We start from the raw sequence: 20,034 nt of genomic DNA on the forward strand, positions 1-20,034 counted from the left end.
ATCTTCGTCTGATAATAATGACATTTTTTGAAGGATATGTCCATGACTTGGCAACATGTGGGATTCTACATTGCTTATTATTGCAGTGGTGTAGGTAGAAGACCATATGCTTTTCTGTGGCTCTTTCTTTGAAGTGAGTTCAAAACCTGACCTTTACACTACAGAATACATTTTACTAAGTGTTGTGCATGCTATCATAGCTTCCTTGGGCAACAGATGTCCTCACAAAATGCTTTGAACCAAGCAAGCTCGTTGCTGAGATGTCTCAGGTTTTGCTCACAGGAAAGTTTCCCCAAAACTCTTTCTAGTCTGGAGGGAGTTAACAGAATATTATAATGATCCTTAGCTGGCCTTCATCCCAGTGGTAGCTTTCCAGATAGTCATTGAATTGTGTCACAAGGTTCAGATAGGCCATCAGAGAAGGCAGTGCCTGGAACACTGTCATCTCAAATACCAATAAAACAGCAGCTGCTTTCCTAATTGTTTGTTTGTTTGTTTGTTTGTTTGTTTGTTTTTAATAAGGAGAACTGTCTCTTTGCAAACATGAAGTGGAAGAAAAAAAACAATCCTGCTGGAAGTTTTCAGAAGCTATTGGTGTTTAATATTAGCAAATGACAGCCCATTTAAGTGCCAGGTCAAGTGCCTCGGGAAAATCTGTGCAATCTGCAATAGGTCTGGGAAAGACAGAATATCTTGTAAAGTAGGTGTATGTGTGATATATAGACAGAGAGAGAGAGTAGGCCCAAGCATTTGGTGCAATCTGCATGTCTACAAATGCAAATCTGAACTTACAAAAAGTTTGATGTGTCTCCAGGGAAAAGAGTCGAGACTGCTACAGGTGACATACTAGGACAGGGATGAAGTCTATTAAAAAGTTGATTTATCCGAAGTGTACTCACAATTTAATGAAGACTTGTAAGATGCTCTTAAAGGCATCTTCCAGAATATTCCTGAGTAAGACCCATAGGTATATTCTAAATAGTTTGCACCTTCTTAGGACTAAGTGTCATTCTCATATTTGTAAAAACTCTGTATTTAAGCAAAATGCAGTTGGTGACTTTGAGATTAAACAGTTTCATCATGATTATAGTATAAATGTTATGTGTGCAATTAGTCCTAAAAATTATGAACAGATTGACATGGTAGGGAAGTTATTAGGTTCACAGAAGAAAGGAATGTTTGAGCTGAATTAATCTCAGAAAATACTTGAGATAACTGAAGAAACAGTGGAGAAGCAGCTTTAGGCTGCAATTATCTTTGTGTTAATTGGCCAGGGCTCAAAATATTTCAATGAACTGTGAGAATGAGAGATATAGACCATAACACCAGTGCATAATGAAATGACAATTCTTTCTGCCATTTTGCTTCTTATTCTCCCAGAAGCAGGATTAAAATATAAGCTTTAAATTCTCAGTCTTTTAGGAGCTAGAGTCTCTACAACTTTGGGGTTTTATTGATGCAGGCAAACAAATGTCAGAGGTACCATAACCGTCGAGAATTTAATATACTAATAGTTCCACCCTCTATTGTTTATCTTAATGAGCCGGATTTGCAAAATTCTGTCCTTGGTTCATTACCACAAAAGAGATTATGCGTGATATGTATCACCCTAAAAAAAATATTCTCTTCAAAACTGCATTTACTCACAAATATAATATATATACACACAGCTGCTTGGCTTGGAACAGAGTTTCCCCTCACTGCCCTCTCCCCCCATTTTTTTTTAAATTCCTGTTGTTATAAATGAAGTCTTGTGAATACATGTTCCTAAATGTCCAACTGCAAAGTTGTTTGTCATGCTCCTAGCTTGTTATTAATATATAGTACAAGATGCTTCATAATCTTTGCCACTAGATTTCATTCTGCTGGGATCAGATATGGTGTCACTTTTCAACAACATAGTGGCTGTCTTGAAATTAATAGGGGGAAGTTAAACGCAAGATTAGAATCAGAGCTCTTTTCCAGCCAAGTCTGATAATTAAGTTGAAAAAACAGCTCCTCTCCCCAGAGATGGCATCTCTTCTACATTAACACAGCATTGCAGTCTGTCTGTGTCATAGCTATACAAAGAAACAGAACAGTTGTAAAATGGTGGGGTTGATTTGTGCTCAGGTGTAGTTAGCCAGGAAATGCACATCTGTCCACAGACAAATTGATGGCATGGTCCTTGCCCACCCAGGCAAATATCATATGAGGGAGTATACGGAGGTAGGCATATAGTTTAAAACTCTACCAGTCTTCAAAGATTAATTTCAAGTAAAGTCTCTGAGAACCGGTTCAGGTAGTTTTCTTCTCTACTTGTCCTCATGGCTGCCTGGTAGTATGTGTACCCACAGTGTTTGCAGTGGCCGTTATGCAAAGCTGCATCTTCAACAAATACACTGGCAAGTGATAAATTCTGATGAGCAGCTGAATTGATTTCCCTTCCCTAGACATATTTTAATTCAAGAAACACCATGTAAAGGGGTGGAAGTGCATATATTTCAGGGGAATTTATGGATAAGAGGTTTGTGGTTAGAACCCTTTTTTTCCACACTCTGAGGTGAATACACACCAAAGTCCAAACTTCATGGCTGTATTTTATTTCTATAATCACTCCTTTACCCCAAAAAACTCCTCCACTCCATTTCAAGCATCTATTTCAAGCATTGCACCTCTGACCCATTTTGATGTATAAAAACCAGATTTATAATTGAATTACATTACTACATTATCTGGTATAAAAATCTCCATAGCTTTTCTTTTTGGTCTGCCATTTTACTTTTTACTCTTTCCAGAATTTGGAGAATGAGATAAGCAGTCGGGATGCTTTGACTAAAGCAGTGCTGAGTACAGGGCAGAAACTGGTAAGGGGAGGCCACTCAGCCTCTCGCAAGATTATGGAGCATATGAAGGAACTTGAGACTTCTGTAGAAACATTGAAAGCAGAGGCTCAAGAGAGGAGACAGCGGCTCATGCAGTCATACGAGGCCCATCTGTTCCTAAATGAGGTAAAGATGGTTCACAATAGATTTCTTTTGGTCTTCCTTTGCTTAAAAGAACTGATACCTATATTGTTGAATGGATGCAATTGCTGAGATATGAGCAGAATTCATACTGTCCTGATTTTTCCTGTCTGGTAAATATGGATACAGAAGAGAAATAACAGTAACCGCAGTGAGGGATAAACATGTAACTTTAATTACTGGGTTCTGGGTATGTATTTTTTTGAATAGTGTCTGCTAGATTGCACTACAGGTAGACACCTAAGCTGCTTTCTGTTTTCACTGTTGTGTCTCTTTGGACACCACAGCTTTCCAGGAGGTTTTTTGTCTTGACCTAAACACAGCTGTGTTCAGGCTTGTCCCTGTATTTTATACAGCTACTGGAGGTGGAGGCATGGCTGGCAGAGAGGAGCTTCATTCTGGAGACCTCTGATTATGGGAAAAATGAAGAATCCACACAAGCTTTACTTCGTAAACTTGAAGCTACCAAGCTGGACATGGATGGTTTCAGACCCCGGATTGAGAAAGTACAGGAGACAGGTGCCAGCTTAATAAACAAAGGCAGCCCAGAGAGGTAGGAAAGTGAAAACAGGCTTCTGCTCCAGGTCTAACATAAATGCGCAGAGAAGGCAAATACAGAAAAGTTCAACCTTCAGTAGCTGTTTGATGGCTAGAAATATGACTTCAGGGGACATCAATCTTTCCTTCACTATGATCACGCACACTGAGCCCCCAAAAAGCTTAATGATTGTTTTAATGTTTAAATGACTGTTGTTTTTTAATGACAGGCCAATTAGTGCAGATCAGCTTCTTTGTCCATTGTCTATTTCCAGGCATGTCATGTAGTTCTCGTTTACCACTAAGGTTCAAAAAACATTGTGCTTGGGAAAGGCAACAGGAATTCTTGATGGTTCACTGTTTTTCATTGCCAGTTTACTTTTATATCTGGGGAGGAGGAAGTGAAAAAAAAAAACCACCCGTGTAAGATACTTTAATTTACTGAACTAGCTGGTTTTAACGGCTTTGCATAACTCACTCCGTGATGTTATCTGGTTTCTTCTATATTTTGAAGGTGTTGATAATTCAACCTGTCAGAAAAGACAATGATCAAAAAGAACACTAAAACAAAGACATACCTTCTGATTCTCGTTCTTTGCAGTCCAGCCATACTTTCAAAACTCCGGGGGATCCTAGCAGACTATCAGTCTCTGCTACAGAAGGCTGAGACCCAGAGAAAACACCTGCAAGAACAATTCCAGCTCTATCAGTTTGAAAGAGAATTCCAGCTGGTGGATGCATGGCTTTCCAGTAAACAGTCTGTGGCAGAGTCTGATGACTATGGGCAGGACTTAGATGATGTTGAGGTAAAAGAAAATAAAAGGTATTGTATGTATTGTGTGGCAAAGCAGGAATATATTTGCTCCCAAGTTTTGTGTAGCTGCTGACAGTGAAGCATGTTCCAGTGACAAAAACTAAGCAAACCAGTTCTCTCTGCAGCAAGAACTTGGACTGCTTTCTGTCTGCTCGTACAGGGCTCTCTGAGGTAGCACCTTCTAACAGAAAAAGTAGGTGCATCAGAAAGTTATCTTTTTCTTGGGATAAGGTGTTGTCAGCACACTTTACTGCTGGCCCTGATTATAAATTTGAAAGGACGTAAAATTTTGATATGACCAGGGCCATGGTCTTGTAACAATTTCAGTGGAAAACAGTGGGATGCAGCATTCACACCTCTAGCTGCTGATTTCAAGGATAAATTTCTCCCTAAGGCACATAGTGCATATATATAATTCATAGCATCCCCTTCTCAACAACTGCTGCATATGTGGACAGCCTAACAGGTTATGTTTCTTAGCTTTTGATCTGGGCAGCATCCATTTGTTAGGATGTAGGTGATTTTTCTCTCTGATATAAGATGTTAAATGATCAAGATAGTAGATGCCACCTTCCGAATCCAGATCATCTGGATTTATTGAGTGATTTGCACTTGTAGACTGCAATACATAGCTTTTGTGTTATACGGTACAGAGAAAGTGATTCCTTCTGCCTCTCTCTCGTAGTAGTAGGCAGAAATTCTTATATCTGTGCCACCGTTTATCCTGCAGGTGCTGGAGAAAAAGTTTAAAGATTTTGTAAATGAGGCGAAACCTCTGGGACATTCCAAAGTTCTCTCCTTAAACGAGTTAGCGTCTAAACTAGAGAAGGAGTGCCACAGCAAGATGGACATTATCCAGAAGAGAACGAAGCAAATCAATGAGACATGGGAGAAGCTGTGTCATGCCATCCAGACAAGAACAGAGGTAGGAAATACCATGAAAAACGGGCATTGAATCCCCTGCAGTTTCCTGTGTCCTTCTTCCTTTCCCAAACCAGTGCATTGCTCACGTTGAAACACAAGGTTTATAAGAGCAATGGGTGTGTTCTGTTCTATTCCCTTTATAGCCACTGCTTACCCTACTGTTTCTGGCAAGATTTATACTTGAAAGATATTTAACAGCCTAGAGTAATTCTGTTCTCCTTAATTCACTGCTAGCTGTGGTTTCTTGTAAAACTAAGCCAATCTAATGGTTTACAACCACTAACAGGAGGCCAGCTCTGGCATTCATTGGACTCTATTGAACTACTTCAGCTTATTAAACAAGATGAAAACTCTCCAGACTTTTTTGCTGCGTTAGTTACTTGAAGTCAAAGAAGGAGTGTGGGAGAGAAGGTGATAGAGGACACAGAGTTAAAACCCCTGCCCTTTGGCAGCAGTTAGCTGTTAAATCAGCTCACCGCCTCTCATAAAACTTCAGTCACAGACGTGTTTGGAAAAGCAGCGAGGACACATAGAACTCAACATTTTTGTTTGCTTTAAGGAGAACGTAAAATGTCAGATGTCCTCAACACTTCTTTTTCACTACTGTTGCATATACATTTTGCTTAAGAAATAGCTCAAGCCTGCTATTATCTGTTAGCCGCAGTAAATGCATGATAATTGTTAGTATATAGTTTGAATTTAAAATAGTATTAGAACATTTGTAATCCTTTCATTTCAGAAAACCTAATTTTCACTTAGGTCCTCTTATTTTCACTGTTTGCAGGGTAGGCCTATATTCCAAGCAAGTTTTTTAGGGCACTTTTTGTGGCTGAGCGAGCTACCTTTAGAAGCTAATTCATGCTCTCCATCTTGATCATTCATCTTACATGTCGAGATAAATTGCTCTTTGGAGAAATCTGTTTCTTTCCATTGACAAAGAGAACTTGGGGAAATTGGGTTAGCTTGAACACCTCAGTTTCAGGTGACTTAATTATGAAGGAGTTTCACTCCTGCTTTTGTTCAGTCTGTACTGCATTAGGACATATTAGGGTTGCCCTTTTTTGTGCTGCAGATGTGATGTATAGTATTACCATTAAATTGTTTCTTTATTCTAGAATCTAATAGCAGCCCGGCATGTTCACCAGTATGATCATGATGTGGATGAAGTAAAGGGCTGGATGCAGGAGAAAGAAGCAGTAGTGGATATAGAAGATTATGGATATGATCTTCCAGGCGTACAGACACTTCTCAGCCAGCTTGAGGGAGTAGAGGTAAGGAGATCTGTCATGAAGTAGTGGCAGAAAAGCATGAATGGCAAAAAAAAAAAGGAGGCTGATGCTTGCCTTGAAATCCTCTCAAGTGTCTTGTTTGCAGACCAAAAAAAAAAAAATTATTGTACCCTGAAATATTCTTTGTGCTTCACAGAAGGGGGCCTTTTCCTCCTGTTTTTAATATTATGATATTATGTTATTTCTGCTTTTCCATCTAAGGATGAGCTTCTCTTCTAAATCTGTTCTGATCTATTATGATTATAAAGGTGTAATCTGAATGACAAGAGACTTCAGCTCCACACTTATCAAAACAATCAGCGTGTCACATCTAAAGAAGCTTCTTTGACATTTGATGATGAATGTTAAATGGCATTAGGAGGAAACAAAGGAAAAGTATTAACAGAGTCAGATTTCTAGCCTCTGTGCAGCCAGTGGCTAGAAAAGATATGCACCATCTTTAAAATCTGCTTTTGATAGGTGTAAGTAGTGAGTTGGTCTTATAATCCATTCTGTCTCTGTTTCAGAGAGATCTAGGAGCCATCATGAAAGAGCTGGAACGGATTCGGGGAGAGGCTTGGCACCTCAGCCGCACATACCCTCAAGTCAGGGAAAACATCATGGAGAGACTGACAGATGTGGATGAGTGCTGGGAAAACCTGGGCCAGAAGTTTACAGAGAGGAAAGCAAGACTGAGCCAAGCAGAACAAGTCCAGCTCTACTTCAACGACTGCAGGGAGCTCATGTATGTTTCAGCCCCTTGAGTTTGGCAGTGGGCCTTATTTCTTGTCTTTCCCATATAGGATTATCTAAATGACACCAGTCAGTTATGTGACTCCTGTACCAGGTGCTCCACAACTTGCTTGCAAATCTCTTTGGATAATAATATGTGTCACCTTCTCAACAGCACTTCACAGAATTTACCACAGATCAGAGGTGACCATGCCACTCCGCTCCAGCACAATGTGCCTGACAAACCCACATTTTTAGACTATTTCCTAGACAGTCTTGGAGAGTTTAGTCACTCTGGATAGATTTGGTAGTCTCACAATTCCAGTTGAAAATACTGTTAATTCTGTAGGAAGATGCGGGAGTCTCTGCTAGACAGCCGAGCAATTTGTACACCTGTACAGACACCAGTGCCCGTTTTTCTCAGAGTCAAAGCAACTACATTAAAGATAACCTTCTAGAATAGGTTAGAACTTCCTCAAGTGCTGAAAGTGTTTTGTGCACTTGTATTAAATGCCATTGCCCATAGGCACACACTCTTTTGTCCGTTCTCATTAGGGGTAGATTTTTTGCAAGAATTCAATTGCTGGGCAATTCCATGGTATTTTTTTTCCTTTTTTAATCTGAATTAGAACCAAATGTTGAATGTTTAAAGCATCTACAAAATATTATTTTTTTAAAAAGAGATATCGAGCTACACGTTTCATTTTTTTAAATCAACATGTCGAAGTATGTAATGTAAAAATTGAAATAAATAATGGAAAGATGCTATACTCAAAGTGGCAGACCGATACTAAAATATTATATTTTATTATTTTAGTGTAATTTTCATCAAAATTGATACATTTTTGATAGAAATTGTGTTTTTAAACAGGATTTCTCACAGAAGAAATATGGACTTTTTAGTTCAGTGTCAGTAAGGAAAGAGTTAATCCATGACAGGAGTAGAAACACAGTGAAGTGGTTACCACTGACTGTTGGAGATTTACTATGCTAAGGGGTAGATCCTGAGCTCAGGTAAATCAAGATGCATTGGTTTATGCCTGTTGAGGCTCACAGAGTAGAAAATTTTCCTTAAAAAATGTCTATCAATACACTTCTTTGCATGAGTGCTCTGTATGCCTATGAAGTACTTTCATGCATGATTATACGGTTAGATGGACTGCTGAAATTCTCTGTGTCCCTGCACCATATATTAAAGTAGTGTGAATGTGTACAGGCTAGGCTTTTGCAGTTATGGTTCTTTCTGGGGATTTGAATGCACAGTGCTTCAGTATATATAGGTGCTGCAGCTGCCCTTCTAACAGGCTGGGTATTGAAACAGCACTGGGAAATTGCATCAGGTTATGGAAGTCCATAGATGCATGAGTGAATCTTTGTCAAGGTATTTGTATATTCATATCTTTTGTGAGCAAATAAAAGTCTGTAAATGTGTCCACAACCACACGATGTGTGCATTCCTGAGTATCCAACAGACTCAGCTTCCTTCTTTTTTTACCCTTTTTGACTCTCTCCTGTAGGGCCTGGGCCAATGAGATGCACGCACTAGTGATATCTGAGGAACTGGCCAATGATGTCCTGGGAGCTGAACTGCTTATCAAGCGTCATGAGGAATACAAGCGTGAGATAGAGAAGCAGTGGCTAAAATATGAAGAAATGCAGCGGGCAGGAGGTGACCTGATGAAGAATGGGCATTTCATGTCTGTAGAGGTGTGTTGCTGAGTTGAATATTTTACAAACAAGAGTGAACAAAGAAGACATTAAATAGGCAGGAGCTGCAGCTTTGTCCCTCAAAACAGAAGAACTAAACAGGACAGTCAGGTTATCTACTATTAAAAGCTGCAGACTTCAAGTGACATGTAGAAAAAGAAAACACATTTTTAAAGTTCTTGCTTCTCTAAAAATTAATTTTTGAAGCTGACCATAAAAGAATAGTCATTGGACTGATTATGGCTATGTGGGGGGTAGAGGGGTGTTGCTATTCCACAGAAAAGTTGTGCCACATAAATGAGATTTTGGCATTTAACTACGCAAGACCTAGGATAAAATACATCACAGTACAATCAGCTATAGGATGGAGTGATGTCCTGGGTGCACCAAAAGATGTGTAATTCTTCAGAAATGTTATAGAGCCAAAGGGGCAAGAATGTTAAAATTTCCATGATCCTGTTATCTACGTACCTTAAGACTTTGACCTTTGCAATGGTCCCAAGCTTGTCTTAATACTGTCAGTAGATCCAGAGATTACACCATCAAAAACATCTTCAGAATTTATGCAAGATTACAGTACTTCCATTACAAAAAGAATTAAGAGAACTTCCCACAGTTTAAGGCTCTCCACTCTTGCCTTGCCATAAATGGATGTATTTGTTGAATCTTCTGGTTCTTGCTAGTTCTATAATACAAATTGCAGGGATATAAAGTTTCATCATGGAAAAGCATAGAGCAGAAGATTGGTCATACAGTATGTGGAATATGCATACAATTATATAGCTATACAAAATACAGGCTAAGTGAATTCAAGTAAGAAAAATGAGGACTCAGAGGTCCTTTCTAAACTATGTTAACACCACAAAGTTATCTAGAGGTCATCTTCAGGATCGTGAGGGCAGTTTACATGCTAGTTGGCTGTCACATGAAAGTCTGATTGGATTTTTCACCTCTTGGCATTGCAATTTTTATTTTTCTAGATTGAGGAAAAACTGTTAGAACTGTCAGAGCTGATGAAGAAGGTAAAGGAGAGTTGGGATATGAGGAAAGAGTTATATGAAGAAAACTGGGAGATTCAATTACTCCGCAGAGAGCTAGAACAAGCAGAAGCATGGCTGGCTGCCAAGGAGAGCTTTCTTTCAGACCCTAGCTATGGGGTGAGTAACAAGAGTGCAACACTGTTGAACTGTCTCTTAGCATACACAGAGTGCTTGGGGTGTGAAGTTAATCACAGTCTAAACAGCAATGCACCCTTGAGATTACAAAGGGCAGGAGCTCTGTCCTCTTGCAGAAGTGAGCCCAGGAGAGTTGCCGCATTTTACATGGTGATGAGCTCCAGGAGATGGTGGCTTCCAGGAGGTGGTAGAAAACTGGGGGGAATTCCAGATAATTTTTTCACATAATAAGATAACTTGCAAAAGGTTCGACCTTCTCTGTCATGTTGAGAGCCTATTTTGAAAGGAAAAGGGGTTTTTCCCCACCTTGTGTTGGGCAGTAGAATGTTTTGCACAGAAGACTTGGCAGCTAGGTTGCAAATTCCTATTTAAACACCAGCATACATAATTTGGGGATTTTTCCTCATTATTGACTGTCATCTGATGGTTTATAAGATGGCAAAACAATGTCATAAACTCAGGTATCAGAAACTAAGCAGAGAGCAAGACAGAGGTTTAAGATGCAAGTGTTGTAGGGCAGGAATAAACTCTGTGTCTAGTACAAGCCAAAGTCCAAGTACCTAATCTGTATGTAAACAGCTGTAATGGTACTACATGGCTTCACAGAAAAAAAAGAAGGTTGTTATTTGAGCACTTTTTTTCATTTACAGCAGACAGACTGGGAGCTACAGACCTTTTTTTAAGTGTAAGTTAAGATGTTTCACACACTACCAGGGGTTTAGACATTCAATTACAAAAAATTCAGAATCATCATTTGGCTGCATAGAATAGGTAAATCTGAACATTTTAGGCATAATCTCTTCCATTGGATTTGACTTTGGACTTCTGTATCTGATATTTTTTCCATTCAGGATTCAGTGTCTGAAGTAGAAGAACTACTGAAGAAACATCATGATTTTGAGAAGATGCTTGCAGCTCAGGAGGAGAAATTCACACAACTCAGCAGGAAAACTAAGGTGAGAAGTAGAAGGTTGACAAGCTGTGTAGGAAACAGGATAATGCGGGTCCTTGAATGTTTGGGGCTCAGTAACTCCATGGAAAAATGAACTCCTGTGCTGAGATAAACAGAGTACATGAATGACAAAAGCTGAGATATTGCAGATAGAGCAGTTGAGAAAAAGACCTATACATGGATCGATCAAAAGAGTCCAACTAGCTTGCAAAAGCTCTAAGGGAGAAGTGGAAGCTTTCTTCTGCCAGGAGCAGCAAAAAGGGTGTGTAATGCACATTGCTGTGTGAGAAACAGGGTGATCCCTCGCTACATGGATGGGGAGATTCTGATTAATTTAGGATTCCAGCAGGGAGCTGCAGCCACCTGACAGTGCTGGAAGATTGGAAAGGGCTGAAAATAAAGGGGGAGACCAAGGCAGAGAGAGGCCTTTTTCCTTCTGGCATCAGAGTTCTACAATGGATTGTATTAAGTACAAAAATATTCTGTCAGCCTCCCAGATCCTGTTTCAGTGGGTCTTTAAAATTATTTTCCTGAAATAAGCAGCAAAACATAGCTTCTATGTTTGGCATTAGGCTAAAAATTAGTTTATCTGAGTCTGCCTTTTGATCAGTGATTTGCAAATTGGCTAAATGAAGGGATGAAGGTTCGCTGCTCTGAAATTTTGCATGAGAATGCCCCTGGATATCTACTGTTCCTACAGCAAACTTAAAGAAGCAGTACCACAGAAGAGAAGCATAATTTCTCCAGAGGTATTAAAGACTCAGCCTCTAGAGAACTTACCAAAGGCAGGATTCACTGTATTTGAGATTAACTGCCATCAGTATTCATGGTTTGGGCAACAAAATAATACTCAGCACATAGCGATTAAAATCAGTTCCAACTCTAAGAATACCAATGGAGGCACAGGCCTTAAAGTTCAATGCCAGGAGAAGAGTGTATTTGAAAAACTATTCCTGTTTAAAAAAAAAAAAATCTTAGATAAGTATCCATTAATGCAATGAAGGTAATTTAAAAAAAAAATAATACTTGTGTCCTACAGAGGGAGATGAATCTTCTGAAACAAGTGGACACAGAAGAGAGTGAGCAGAAGGATAAAGGCAAAGTTGTACGGGTTCCTTCTCTGAAAAGAAAAACATCTGACAAAAGGAATACACCGCCAAAAGTGACAGAGATAAAGAGCACAACGCCACTGCCATCTGTACCCTTACCCAGCTTATCCTTGAGGTTCCCACTTGAAACTATTTTCTCCCCCATTGAAAAGTCTCCATCAACATTTCAACAATTCATTGCTGGAGGAGTCCCAGAAGTGCTGAGCAGCAACAAAACAGAAACGAAAGCTGAGAGAAGGCTCAGTGAGATTATCACTCCACCTACACCAAGGACCGTGGGTCCACACACTACATCTATGGAAAGTCGCAGTTCTTTAAGCTCTCCTTTATCTCCTACTCCCACAAGCCAGCAACGCAGCAGCAGTTTGTCAGAATCGTATGCCACAGGCCTTTTGTCACCTCAGGAAAAAAGTGCTAGAGTTTCCACTTTCTCCAACCTGGAGACAAAACTGATGGCAACTCCACCTGAGCCTCGTCAAAAGTCACTAGATAAATCACCAAACTTACTGCTGTCTAATTCCTCTCAGGAGAGATTAGAGAGTACATCTTCGGTAAGTCCCAGGGATTCCTGGCTCTCTCCTTGTGAAACTGCTATCCTGTGCTAGTTAAAGTAAGGAAATAAAGTTCTGTATGAAATTCACAAACAGCAGTATACAGTGGGCATTTCATTGGATACACTCATGGATGCGAACAGCAAGGAGCATTTTATGTGCAGTTGATACACTTTCCAAAAATATTGTTGACTTAAGCAGCTGGATATAGCTTAAAAGCATTTTTAATTTGCTCACTTTTATAGCCTAGGTCTTGACAACTGTATTGGTTTCTGGTTTTCTTTCCCAAACTAGAGGTTATTCGTGCTGCTGGATACTCAGCAGGGCACTTAACAAGGGCCAGGAGATGCTGTCTTACAAAGAGGCAAGACTGCTGATTTACCCCTACCCTCTATATGAGGTGGTGGTGCTTAGTGTCCACTGAGTTTAGAAGTCAGAGAGGGGCAGGACTTGGTGGCACCCTTGCCAAAGAGCTGACCTAGTGCAAGACTAGGACCAGCAACTCCTGTTTGCTCATCCTGGCAGGAGATGCACTGTTAACTCACGGACAGGTAAAAATTGTTCCCTTCCCCTCTTGTACTTTGAGAGGAATGTGTTTGTCACATACCCAAGTGTGCCAGTACACCAGCATACATTGGTGTAACTCAGTATTATTGCAGGGGTGGTATGAATAACTTTAGAAATTTAAGTTGTAAATTGTATTTAATAATATAAAAATAATGTCGATTAATTAATATATCATTATAGAGCAAAATCCAGTATTCTAGGGATGGGGCATCCACAACTTCTCTGGGCAACCTGTTCTAGTGCCTCACTACCCTCATAGTGAAGAATTTTTTCCTTATATCTACTCTAAATGTACCCCCTTTCAGTTTAAAGCCATTACCTCTTGTCCTATTCACTGCATACCCATGTAAAAAGTCCTTCTCCAGCTTTCTTGTAGGTCCCCTTTAGGCACTTGAAGGCTCCTATAAGGTCTCCCTGGAGCCACCTCTCCTCCAGGCTGAACAACCCCAACTCTCTCAGCTTGTCTTCACAGGAGAGGTGTTCCAGCCCTCTGATCATCTTCGTGGTCCCTCTCTGGACTCATTCCAAAAAGTCCATGCCCTTCTTGTGCTGGGGGCCCCAGAGCTGAACACAGTACTCCAGGTAGTGTCTCACCAAAGCCAAGTGGAGGGAGAGAATCACCTCTCTCAACCTGTTGGTCATGCTTCTTTTGATGCAGCCCAGGATGTGGTTAGCTTTCTGGGCTGCAATTGCACATTGCCAGGTCATGTTGAGCTTCTCATCAACCAACACCGCAAAGTCATCCTCCTCAGGGATGCTCTCAATTCATTCTCTGTCCAGCCTATGTTTGGGCCTGGGATTGTCCTGACCCATGTGCAGGGCAAAATTGCTGAGGGTGCGCTCAGTCCCACTGTCCTTGTCACCAACAAAGACATTAAACAGTGCCAGTCCCAATACCGAGCCCTGAGGAACACCACTTGTCAGTGGTCTCCACCTGGACATCAAGCCGTTGAACACAACTCTTTGAGTGTGACCATCCAGCCAACAATTCCTTATCCACGGAGTGGTCCATGCATCAGACCATGTGTCTCCAATTTAGAAACATGGATGTCATGCAGGATAGTGTCAAATGCTTTGCATAAGTCCAGGTAGATGGTATCAATTGCTCTTTCCTTATCCACCAACACTGTAACACCATCATAGAAGGCCATGATTTTCCCTTAGAGAAGCCACGTTGGCTGTCACAAATAGCTTCCTTATTTTCCATGTGCCTTAGCATAGTTTCTAAGAGGATCTGCTCCATTAGCTTTCTGGGCACAGAGGTGAGGCTGACTGGCCTGTAGTCCCCTGGTTCTTTTTTCCCTTTTTAGAAGTCCCCTTTTTTCCCTTTTGAAAACTGGGGTTTATGTTACCCCCTTTCCAGTCAGTGGGAACTTCACCAAACTGCCATAGCTTCTCAAATATGATGGATAGTGGATTAGCAACTTCATCTGCCAGTTTCCTCAGGACCCACAGATGCATCTCATCAGGTCCCATGAACTTGTGCGCCTTCAGGTTCCTTAGATGGTCTCAAACCTGCTGTTCTGGTACAGTGGGTGGTTCTTCATTCTCCCAGTCTGTGCCTTTGCTTTCTGTGACTTGGGTGACGTGGCTGGAGCACTTGCCGGTGAAGACTGAGGCAAAGAAGTCATTGAGTACCTCGGCATTCTCCATATCCTGGGTAACCACGTCTCTCATTTCGTTCGGGAGAGAGCTCACATTTTTCTTAGTCTTCCTTTTATCACCAACGTACTTAGGGAAGCTTTTCTTTTTGCCCTTGATGTCCCTGATTTAAATCTATCAGGGCTCTAGCTTTCCTAACCAGATCCCTGGCTCCTCAGACAATTTCTCTGTATTCCTCCCAGGCTACCTGTCCTTGCATCCACCCTCTGTAGGCTTCCTTTTTGTGTTTGAATTTGAATTCTCTTCATTTACGTAGTATGTCAGAGATGTGACTGCAACCTTAAGAAGATTTTTAGCTGTGCTGTGAATGTAAAGGCTAGAAACAATAGAAACCAGTTTCTCGGTGTGGAATGTATCTAGAAAGAGCTTCAGAAATTATGACATATGTTTAAGGGCCATTTTAAAGTTTAACAGCAATGTTCTTGTGTATCTCAGGTTTCTGCAAGTCTCCAGCACATGGAGGGATTCCTAGAAAAGAGAGACCAGCTCCTTCCAGGAAGACAACAGGTAGAAACAAATGCCATCTCTCTGGGTTAATTCGTCTTTCCTTTAGTTATAGTCCAGATCTGGTCTGATTTATCAGGATTAACTCTTGCTGAAGAGGAGCTCAGGACTGTGGGTTTAATTCAGTTACCATTAAAATACATGAAGAGGTGTCTGCTGGCTTGGGCAGTATCTGATCAAGTCCTTAAGAGAAAGAGACAATGGAATTTTTGCCTGTCATGGGAATTATGCAGAACAGAGTATGTCTACATTTAGTGGATTTATGAACCAGAACTAGGCTGTATGAACATGTTAATTATGTTCCTCTAATTATAAATACAGGTTTCAAGATATCAATTGAATTGGGAAAAAAAAACTTAAAAAAAAAAAAATACAAGCTTGTATCAGCATGTCATGTTTTGTGGGCAGAGGAAGTCCTCACTCCCATGCTCCCAATGCTTATAATTTCTAACTGTTCTAGAAGAGAATTAAAATTTCTCTTTATCTCCGAAGAAGTGATTCATTTAATCCAGGACTGAATGAAACTGAAATCTAAATTCTCATCCTGGGAAAAAATACCATTTCAGGTCAGGAGGCTAATGATAATAACAGGACAGGAAATTTTCTAATATTCACCACCAATCTGTAGAAATTTGAGTGTTTCCTGAGATGTTGCATGTAGACGAGTTGTCTTGGATTGTTTGTCCCATAGAATAATTCCTCTGAAACTTTTTTTTTGAAAGATGTCTAAAAAAAATTTGAATCTGGTATGGACTCCATCTTCTGGAAGAGAAATTTAGGTTTTCCTCTCTTCTGGCTACACTGAATTTAGTCTCCTGTGATACTGAACTTCCATCTTACCAAACAAGAAAAACTGTGACTTACCTTCCTCAGGACTTTTTCCTTCCTTTCCTCTGAATGACCAAATTATCAACTTGATTCACTGGCATAACAAAATAAGAAGAAACACAAGTAATAGGATCCTTCATCCAGCAGGGTCTCATGACACTAGGCTAACCTTTCTCTGGTACATAGTTGGGCTAGGAAATAGCAGCTGCTTTTGCACAATGTTCAGTAGCATTCCAGTGGGGTTAGTTTAGGAAATGGAGAAGAATTCAGCAGCCACATTAGACTGAAACCACACACTTAACAAAACTAGACTGTGACCAGCAAGTAAGGGCCAGCATTCCAGCTGGGGAAAAAAAGTGGAGCTTTTAGTGGCCAAAAATAGATGTAACTTTGATTACCCACCTTCTCTCCAAAATGTTGCTGACCTCAACACAGTGTGGAGCTTCCTTGCACAATGTTATATTCAGTCACAACTCACAGTGAGACCCTTCCTGAATCACCTACACTAAAAACAAGAGCAGGTTCTGTTTTTTCCAGGAGATAATAATGACTAAGAGAGCTTCTGTGATCATAATCTGGGCAGCTCCTGGCTTCCTGTGGAAGTTGCACATGAAAGATTTCACTGCTTCAATGAAATATATAGCTAATAATGGGATTTTATTGCAATTTCTATTCATGTAGCCAGCCTCAAGGTCTTGGAAATCCTTCTACGTAAAACTTGATGGATTAAAGCTTGATTTCTATCATGATGAAAAAGAAGCATCTAAGGTAATTTGATTTTTGAATGTTTCTATTAATCTCTGTTTGCCTACCTAAAAATGCATTATATAATAGAGTTAAATTTGTTTTGCTTTGGGGTTGAGGTAATCAGTTCTCTTTCAAATGCCAGTGAAAATTCAACAATTGTTCAACTGATACCAGCTATAAGACAGAATAATGAGCTTTCAGAAATTTTCTAACATATTCCTTAAAAGAAGTATCTTACTGAAGAATTGCCTTCAAGATACAATGCAATAGTCCATTGTTCCTCTGTGGTTCTTCCTATTCAGTGATCCTAGTTATTTAGCAGAAAAAGATAGTGTGGGTGTGTAGTCGGCAGGTTGGTATGGAATTGAATACTAGCAGAAAAGACACACAAGACATTTTGTTATAATTTCATTTCTTCAGAACATATCCGCGCTCCTGTCCCTCAGCATTCCTGGTGCCAAATGTGAGAGGCTGGTAAATTACAGCAGGAAAGAGAATGCCTTCATGTTGCGGTAAGTCTTATGGAGAAGTGCACTAATAAAAACCTCCACAGCTACCTGTATGGTTATATTTGCCCACAGTCACCTAAAACTGTATGTTGTTAGGAGGCATAACTGTATGTTGTTAGGCATAACTAAAATGTCTGACAGTGCTTGCCCTACTCGTAAGGAGAGCAGGTATAAGGCGAGGCTAACTAGAATTCACCTTCTCCTATCCTTATTTTCAGGCTGAGAGATGGAGCAGAGTATTTCTTTGCAGCACCTTCTCAGACACTGATGGAGGACTGGCTGCAGGCACTACAGAACAACACAGGTACATTCTCACTTCCTTCAAGAATGAACTGGTTTTTTTAGCAGGTGATGGTGAGAGAAAGAAAAGAGACTGAGAAAGTCTCCTTAGTCTGGGGCATTTTGAGCTGTCCTTTTGGCCCCTGTCAAACAGCAGTTCACAAGTCACCTGCCACCTTGCGATGTAATGACCTGGCAGGAGAATGCCCAGGGTGACTTTCAAAGCAGCCTTACAGTTGTACTGCAGCCAGCATCAGGTTATTCCCAGGGAGGGGCCTTGCGCCAGGGCTGTATTAATCCTTTTATTAAGGAGTTGCTTTGGATCTTGAGCAACAGCTTTTGTTCTGAATCTAGATCTCTTTCTGGACACTTCACCAGGCAGTGGCTTACTGGAAAGGAAGACAGAGCACAATTATAACTATGTTCAGAGAAAATTGTTGCAGACCCAGAAATGGCAAACTCTGCCTCTAACACTACTTCAGAAGGCTTTTATTTGTGTTCGTTGACTCTGCAGGACACAGTAACAGACCACATTCCACAGTGATGCTGCAGCCTATCACTCTGAACACAGAGACCTCCCAGACAAAACAGTGGGACTTTCCAGACAGAGACTCTGCTGAAAGACTCACCAGCAAAGGTTCACTCCTGAGGTAGGCACTCTGTGCCACAAGGCAGAACTGATGTCACTGCTGTTTCTGCTTAGGTAGCACTCACCTACAAAGGGAGATTGCTCAGAAGTCAAAAAGTCGCGCTCTTCTGTCATTAATCCAGTAAAATACATTTACGTTGTTTATGATGTGCCACAGCCAGTTTGTAAAAATGGGACTCACTATAGTCAGCCATATCCTGTCTGTGGTTGATGACTTAAAATTGGGACACCCAGAGAAATCCTTGTATCTCCTGTTGTTGGCACCAAAGTTACTGAAAAAAGTATCTGATCTAAAGACTGGTTTATCTACATGCTCAATGGAGAGAGACTTGTTCCAACAGATGAGGGAATCAGGAGTCTACAATAGGTGCCTTGGATTTTCCTCTGCAATCTCTCCAGCAGAGTCTGAAATGAACCCAGTCTCCTAATTTAAGGAGCCAAGCCAATTGTCGAAAGTTGCACTAGTCAAATAGTTTAAAGAACTCCAACATTCCTCAAAGGCTGTTTTGAGTATCCAAACACAGGCACATAAGACACAGCCACAGCCAAATTAGGAAATTTGTCCTGTAGTATAAATCAATTTCTGTTGCATTTGGAGTCTCAAAAATTTTACAGATTATGATGTGAAATCCTAATCCCTCTGCCTGGTGGATTTTTGCTGCTGAGCTAGATGTCTAACAAGTTCTTACATATGCACAGTGACTTTAACTCCTCTAGACTGTACCTGATTTTCTGGTGATGCATGTTGCTGACAGGAGAACACCTTCCTTCAAAATCAAACCGGAGAGAGAGTCTGCAGGATTTTCCAGAGATTTTAAGGAAGATGGAGCTGCAGTGACACGAGCCTCCATCACCACCCTCAGCCTAGAACAAAACAGTAAAAAAACAAAACTGCTGCCATCTCTACTAGAAGCAGGAAGAGAAAAATGACATTTGCCTGAATGAGTATCAGACCCTTCACCATTGTATCTTAACCCAGCCCTGTGGAAATGTATTGATATGTTTTAAGTTAATCACCACCCTTGGAACTTATTTTAATTATGTATTAAATCTAGTAAAGCCATTAAAAAAAATTAAACAGGACTGTATCTGTTATACTTTTGTGTATACAATGACTCCGTCATTCATCATGTCACCTAAGTGGTATCTACTCCAAGGTAACTAAAGGAAGAGCAGAGGGACCTGTAAACCAGACAGCTCAAGTGAAGTGACTCTGTGAGACAGCAATGAGGAGCACCAAGCAAAGCTTGAGATGCTGTGAGTGAAGAGCAGCCACCTGCAAGTAGCTTTGCTGATATCAGTGGATAAGGTTTAAGAGGGCTGGGCAGTCTGTACACCACAGAAGCAGAAGTCTCAAAAGAAACATTTGTTATGTAATTCCCGCACTGTTTTGTAGCCTCCACAGTCTTTCATTTTTACAACACATTAACCAACAATTCCCCAGCTCTTTGCCAATTCTTTCTGGATGAAGTTACCACAAAAAAAGTCATGCAGAGTTACTGATTTTTAGTGATA

General features: G+C 40.5%; 1 protein-coding gene across 1 annotated transcript in view; it reads left to right on the forward strand.

The window, feature by feature from the left end:
- SPTBN5 (spectrin beta, non-erythrocytic 5) overlaps window positions 1-19,532 on the forward strand; it is a 98,602-nt gene extending 79,070 nt beyond the window's left edge. Inside the window, exons 52-67 of the mRNA XM_065635520.1 lie at window positions 2,778-2,990; window positions 3,362-3,558; window positions 4,144-4,348; window positions 5,087-5,281; window positions 6,396-6,551; window positions 7,076-7,293; window positions 8,798-8,987; window positions 9,968-10,144; window positions 11,014-11,118; window positions 12,154-12,774; window positions 15,439-15,510; window positions 17,017-17,103; window positions 17,503-17,594; window positions 17,810-17,895; window positions 18,385-18,520; window positions 19,275-19,532. Coding sequence (XP_065491592.1) covers window positions 2,778-2,990; window positions 3,362-3,558; window positions 4,144-4,348; window positions 5,087-5,281; window positions 6,396-6,551; window positions 7,076-7,293; window positions 8,798-8,987; window positions 9,968-10,144; window positions 11,014-11,118; window positions 12,154-12,774; window positions 15,439-15,510; window positions 17,017-17,103; window positions 17,503-17,594; window positions 17,810-17,895; window positions 18,385-18,520; window positions 19,275-19,449 — 2,925 coding nt within the window. The 3' untranslated portion in view covers window positions 19,450-19,532. The remainder of the gene's footprint in view (window positions 1-2,777; window positions 2,991-3,361; window positions 3,559-4,143; window positions 4,349-5,086; window positions 5,282-6,395; window positions 6,552-7,075; window positions 7,294-8,797; window positions 8,988-9,967; window positions 10,145-11,013; window positions 11,119-12,153; window positions 12,775-15,438; window positions 15,511-17,016; window positions 17,104-17,502; window positions 17,595-17,809; window positions 17,896-18,384; window positions 18,521-19,274) is intronic.
- Window positions 19,533-20,034: the final 502 nt, after the last annotated feature.

This window comes from Caloenas nicobarica, chromosome 5, assembly GCF_036013445.1.
Source record: "Caloenas nicobarica isolate bCalNic1 chromosome 5, bCalNic1.hap1, whole genome shotgun sequence".
Classification (NCBI taxonomy): domain Eukaryota; kingdom Metazoa; phylum Chordata; class Aves; order Columbiformes; family Columbidae; genus Caloenas; species Caloenas nicobarica.